Below are 6,410 nucleotides of genomic sequence, written 5' to 3' on the forward strand. Positions count from 1 at the left end.
GCAGGTTTGCACATACACGGGGAATAAACTTAGTTGGAAGGAGTTTCCAGGAAAGACAGTTGTTGGAAGGATGCTTTGCATTCAGGGTAGAGAAGGGCGGGACTTTGCTACTGCTTTGTGACATCACTGCAAGTTGTTGCCACTCCCACTCAGCAATTGCTTGAACTGGCTCTCAGAGAAAGGCTTCTAAAAGTGTACCATAATATTTCTTTTATTTTAAAAAGTAAGCATTTTTGGTAAACAAATATATTTAAGAATATTATTATTTCCATCATATCTGTCCATCTGCACAATTTTATTTTCGCGATAGATCCCCTTTAAACGTTCGGGATCCCTAGGTCTAATGAATAGCATTTTTTACTCTAATTGGCAGTGTGTTTTTTTTAATGAGAAAAGGTGAGAAGTCTTTTTGTTACACATGTCCACAACAAGATACATGTGAGATGTTTTATTGAGACAGAACTTGTAACTGCTGTAATTCATTATAGAGATCTTTATTTTCTGTTTAGGGTTTCCTCCAGGCATTGAAAGCGTACATGACAAGAATTGCAGGTTACTTTTTGTTTTTGTAAAACTATTAGCGTCACCTACCGGAAATGACGCCTTGCGTGGCGAGGATGCGGGGCGGGGCTATTTAAGCGCGGCTCAGAGAGGGGCTGGATAGTACTATTGTTCCAGGGTAGGCCGCATCCGAGGACACGGCACAGCTGATTTGAGAAACATCGCCGCGATGGGGGACAAAATGGACATGTCTCTTGATGATATCATCAAGCTTAATCGGAGTCAAAGAACAGCCGACAGGGGTCGGGGTAGAGGACGGGGTGTTCGGGGCGGATCGGCCCGCGGAGGAGCCGTAGGCCGTGTTGGCGGAGGCCGTGGAGGTGCGGCCGGCGTCGGAGTGCCGATGCGGTCAAGGCCTGTGCTGAGCCGCGGTGGGAGGAACCGGCCTACCCCATACAGCAGGGTAGGAGAGATGGGGGCAGGGAGATAGCAGTGAGGGCCTGTGGCCTTACAAAGTTGCCAGTGACCGGAGGATGCAGCCGCCTGGACAGTTTTCGGTGTGAGACTGACCCTTCAGCTGCTGGAGTGGTGGTGACATCCTGAAGCCCGGACCGAGGAGCCGGTGGCCCGGTTTGAGAAGGTTTGCGCAACGGGCGATCATGGGCCTGTGGTCGCCCCCGATGTCCGGCCCTCCGAGGGGAGGCTATTATGCATCTCGGAGCAGCTTCTCTCTGGTGTCCACCTTCTGGTCCGGGCTTAGTGGGGGACCTTCCCATGAGTGTGATTTGCTCTGAGGGCTGTTGAGCTGCTCGCGCTTCTATAATTCCACGGCAACAATGCGGTGCCTGGAGTTTCAAAATGGTAGCAAGATCGCTGGTTTATCTCTGGGCTCAAGTAGGGACCCGGGACAATTTGTGAGCTGGTGTGGAGTTGATGGGCGGCTCCCTGGTTACTCTAGGCTGGACATACTATAGATCTCCAGAGCCTCATGCGGCCCTTCATCATCACGTTGTCTATACAGCCCTCGCACCTGTTGGCAGCTTCTTGAATGTGACCACGGTAGGGTTGCAAGGGCTGTATAGACGTCCCAGGAGTGACGGGCCAAGACCAAACCGCAGCAAGACTGAAAAATCAGTAATATTAAAACCATTCCATTGTGTTATTTCCTCCTCTATGCTTTACTGCTTATCCTGCAAAGTGGGTCTTAAATATAACATTTAGCTACTGACCCATGGTGGTTCTGCCATTACGAGACTTTACTGAAAACTTGGTGTTTTTGTGGTGGGAGTTGTAGCTAAAACTAAAATTGTTTACCCTATACTCCAGGCCAGTATTCTGGTTTCCTAAAAAAACAAAAAAAAAAAACACTTGTGGAGTTGGCTAAAGCTTGCTGGGGTTGTATAGTACTGCTATACAAAAAGTGCGTTGGATTATTGGGAGGCATGTATGTTGATTTAATTGTTTTTGTTAACTTTTTTAAGTATTGAGATCCAGATGAGGAGTCCTTTACAAAGTGTTTAGACCTTTTTTTTTTTTTTTTTTTTTTTTTTTTTTTTAAGGCTAGCTGTCTGCTCACATGAAAGCAATATCTTGCCTTTCAAAGCTTTATTAAATGTTCCCTATTAGATGGTTACCTTTAAAACATCAAGCCACCCTCTGATGCCACTGTAAATGCGCAGTATATTTCACTGCATGGGTTTGTGCTCATTAGCCAGTTCTGCTTCGTGTGTATGTCCGAGGAATGTATACTTCATGTGTACATTCAGGCGTGTTCCTCTTGATCATTGTGTACAAGACCCAAATGTTTTTTTTTTTTTCTAGAGGTCTATCCTGAATGCCTAGCTTTAGTTACGTCCTCCACTAGACGTATCCTAAGCTTTCTCAATCTTGTCCCCTGATATCATTATGCAAAATGAAGGATACACACTAACTTCCAGACAGTTGTCTAAACTGCAGCTTCGATTCCCCCCCCAAATGTACACTAAACTGCCATACAATGCGAGTAGTGGACTACTTTTATCTTTTCTGAGCTCAAGCTAGGCTTTTGCACTGCAGTCAAGTGCTTTGTGGCTTTTGGGTTGATGACCTTTTTCTTTGTTTTGCAGCCAAAACAGCTTCCAGACAAGTGGCAACACGATCTGTTCGATAGTGGTTTTGGCACAGGAGCTGGCATGGAGACCGGAGGAAAACTTCTTGTGTCAAATCTTGACTTTGGTGTTTCTGATGCAGATATTCAGGTAATTAATTTGTATACAATTTCTCTTCAGGTAGATTGGAATTACTGTGGCTAAAACTTGAGTCTCCTCTTAGCATTGCAAAATGCAAAAGATTTGTGGGTGAGAACCCTTGGGTATCTGGCCGGCCTGCACATCACTAGTAACTATTTCCATTGACCTAAACAAACATTTTGTACATTTTATATCATCCAATGGGTGCAAAAGTACTTTGAACTACTGGGCAGAGTGTTTGTAAATAGCAGGAAGTTCACTTCTGGAAAATCCTCCTCGGCTTAAAATATTCATAAACTTTCATTGTTTGATCAGCTGCATGGTTATGGATAAAGCTTCAAATAAACTGAGGTCACAATCGCCAATTGGTCAGGCATAACTTTACTGCTTCAGTTAGGTTGTAGGTGTGGCAGTATGCAGTTGTCAAATTGCCTTCATACAAAATACATACAACATAACTTCAGCTACTGTTAGTCAGTACATGTATCTTTCTTGACAGGAACTGTTCGCAGAGTTTGGTTCTTTAAAGAAGGCAGCAGTACATTATGACAGATCTGGACGAAGCTTGGGCACTGCAGATGTGCACTTTGAAAGGAAAGCAGATGCTCTTAAAGCAATGAAGCAGTATAACGGGGTACCACTGGATGGTGAGTTACCTCAGACGAACATTTAACCAAGATATGATATAAAAAATGTACCTCTTAAATTAAGTCTGTTCTGTTCTGTTGCAGGTCGGTCCATGAACATTCAGTTGGTTACATCACAGATAGAGGCACAGAGAAGACCCATACAAAGGTGAGAAGGGTTTATTTGACTTGGCTTATGTAGGGTCCAATAGTTTATATTTGGAATAGTAGCAAAGGAAGTGTCCTGCCCACATAGCAGTAATTAACTATGTGGCTCTTGTGTGGAAAGGTTTGTACACCCTTAAACATCAATGCTAATTGACGGTAATAAGCAAATGACATTTTGAGGTCTTCATGCACATCTGCAAAGTCTTTTTGGGTTGTTCATAAGACATGTATGACATACTATCTGGCTAGTCGCTCTAGGTCTTGAAAAAATGAAAAACAGAAGTTCTGCCCCAGGTGTGACAGAGCTGCTTTTAATGACAACTGATATGGAAATGTGCATAAACGCCTATTGGAAGAGTTGCTCAGATACATTTTCTTTCATTAAGCAATAAAAAAAAATGTATACATTTTAGGCAATTATACTGTTGGTCCGCGATCACAGGGTTAGTCTATGGAGGGAAATTGGTGGTGGTCTGTTGCCTTCCAATTAGTGACCATATTCTAGTGTTCCAATAAAATATGCGGGAATCTGCGCTCAGCCCAGCAATGGTTATAAGGTGAATGCCTCAATCCTCTTGTATGGATATACCGTGCATCCAAAAGTATCAATCTTAGTAGAGAGTAAAAGGAGAGCACTCAAATTGCAGATTTAACTGCTTATGCTTATTTATTTCAGTCTGTGAGACACGACATGTTTCGGGCCCATAAAGCCCTTTCTCACCATTCTAGTGTTCCTTAGCACTTAATGTTTAGGAGTAATACTGTAGGGATTATGCCATTTAACTTTGTACTCTTTCAGGTGTTCCTTCAGGCTTTATGTAGAACACTCTTAACTTTAGGCTGTAGACATGCCTCTGCAGTCCATTTTTACTCCACAAGTCATTGTATTACTCTAGCTGGTGACCGTTAATGTATTTATTAATGTAGTAATGTTGTATTTTGCAGCCAAAGTAGAGGTGGTGGTGTCGCTCGACCACGAGGAGGAGCTATAGGGTTTGCTGCTGGTGGGAACAGACGTGGCAGAGGGGCAAATCGGGGACGTGGAAGGGGGGCTGGAAGAAATCCAAAACAGCAGTTATCAGCAGAAGAGTTGGATGCACAGCTTGATGCTTACAATGCACGGGTAAGTAATCTGATGTAAGCAAAGTATTTGGCTTTTAACATTAATGTGTATAATTTAGTTCTGAAACTTTCCAATGACCCAGACTTATAAACTGCTGTGTAGCTGTGCAGCCGTTCAAAGCTGAAAAAGGCACAGGATACACGGCAAATAAGGTCTATGATATCAAATGGGATTTTTCAGAACTTGACATCTACTGTTCCTATGCCTACTGCCCCATGGCTACACAGCGGCTTGTTTATGAGCTATAATTGTGTTTTTGAAGCAGGGCATTGTACTTTGTGTTGTCATTCCTTTAAAGGAGAAGGAAACCCCCTGGACACAAAACTCCTCCCCCTGGCCTACCTGTCCCCCTGGGCAAATGCCCCTAACATGTTACTCACCCCTCTGCGCAGGTCCTGTCCACGGAGTTCAGACGCCATCTTCTCCCACGTGCGTCTGTCTTCTGGAGCAGTAGGAACAGTTACCGGTACGGATCTACTGCGCATGCGCCGAATGTCACAAAGTTTTTCGGTGCATGCGCAGTAGATCCGTACCGGTAACTGTTCCTACTGCGCATGCGCCAGAAGACGCCGGTCAAAGCAGGAGGAAGACGCGCATGGGAGAAGATGGCGACTGTGAACTCCGTGGACAGGACCTGCGCAGAGAGGTGAGTAACAAGTTAGGGGCATTTGCCCAGGGGGACAGGTAGGCCAGGGGGGAGGAGGGAGGGTTTTTGCGCCCAGGGGGTTTCCTTTGCCTTTAAAACACTTGCTCCTGTTCCTAAACTGGCTTGCCGACTATCTACACATGATGTATGGATTGTGGATAGGACTGGCAACTAAATTTATATTTTTCCCCTTTGCTCTTTCTCCAGATGGACACCAGCTAATCCACTTTTGTCATGTTTCTATGATGTTGCTTGCTCTAAAGAAAATTCAACAGATGGGATTTGGTTTTTTTTTTTTTTAATTTCCCACAGGTTTTAAACTCGTGTAAAACGTTTTTGTTTTTAAAATTTCTATTTCCGATGCACTCCTGTTTTGTACGGATTTATGTTGGGACATTTTATTGGTTGAATGTCGATGGCAGGGTGCTCTTCGCCTTCCTCCTAATAAAGAAAAAAAAATCTTTGTTATTCAGTTGCTGTTCTTGGGTGCGGGATGGAATTTTAAAATCTTCTTCAGGTGTTTACCAGTTTTGTATTCTCTGGCAGTGTTTACATAGCTTCTTTAATTAGAGCTTGCTTATAAACATGAAGCTATTAGTTAGTTGAGTCAAATGTAATGGTCACATTATTCTAGGTGGATTCTATCAAAAGGAATTAGTGGGGTACTTTGGATGTTTATACTGATGTATTAATTTAACATATGTCTGGTCAATTGCTGTGAGGGTGGTTTAAAGAAGACTTAGTTCCTATGGAATTTAAAGTTGAGATTCCTGAAGGTGAGAACTGGTTAAATTTTTTTACAATTGCAGACTGCTTTCTATGGAAATAAAATATGTATGTTCATAACTGACGTACATGACTTCTAGAATGTCTAGCAATTGGTAACAGTAGATGTGGATTTATCATTTTTATAAAGGATGTTGGAAAATTTAAATATATACCTGATCTGTTAATCTTTTAATAGAATAGGTTCAAAAAAGAGGTTCGCTGAGGATACTTTGAGCTACCTTCTCCAACAAACTATAGCTTGGAAAATAAACTTACTTTAGTTTAAGACAAGATCTGGGTGTCCAGTCTCAAACAGCTGTCATAGCGGGACTGTTCCCAGCTAACTAACT

At 43.0% G+C, this 6,410-nt stretch overlaps 1 protein-coding gene across 1 annotated transcript; it reads left to right on the plus strand.

Moving 5' to 3' along the window:
* The first annotated feature begins 662 nt into the window (after positions 1 to 662).
* On the plus strand, positions 663 to 5,760 carry alyref.S (Aly/REF export factor S homeolog). The gene is given in 6 exon segments (NM_001092746.1): positions 663 to 964; positions 2,607 to 2,738; positions 3,229 to 3,376; positions 3,461 to 3,524; positions 4,469 to 4,646; positions 5,500 to 5,760. Coding segments are annotated over 6 exon segments (771 nt in total). The 5' UTR covers positions 663 to 730; the 3' UTR covers positions 5,515 to 5,760.
* The last annotated feature ends 650 nt before the right edge of the window (positions 5,761 to 6,410 follow it).

Source organism: Xenopus laevis, chromosome 9_10S, assembly GCF_017654675.1.
Source record: "Xenopus laevis strain J_2021 chromosome 9_10S, Xenopus_laevis_v10.1, whole genome shotgun sequence".
NCBI lineage: Eukaryota > Metazoa > Chordata > Amphibia > Anura > Pipidae > Xenopus > Xenopus laevis.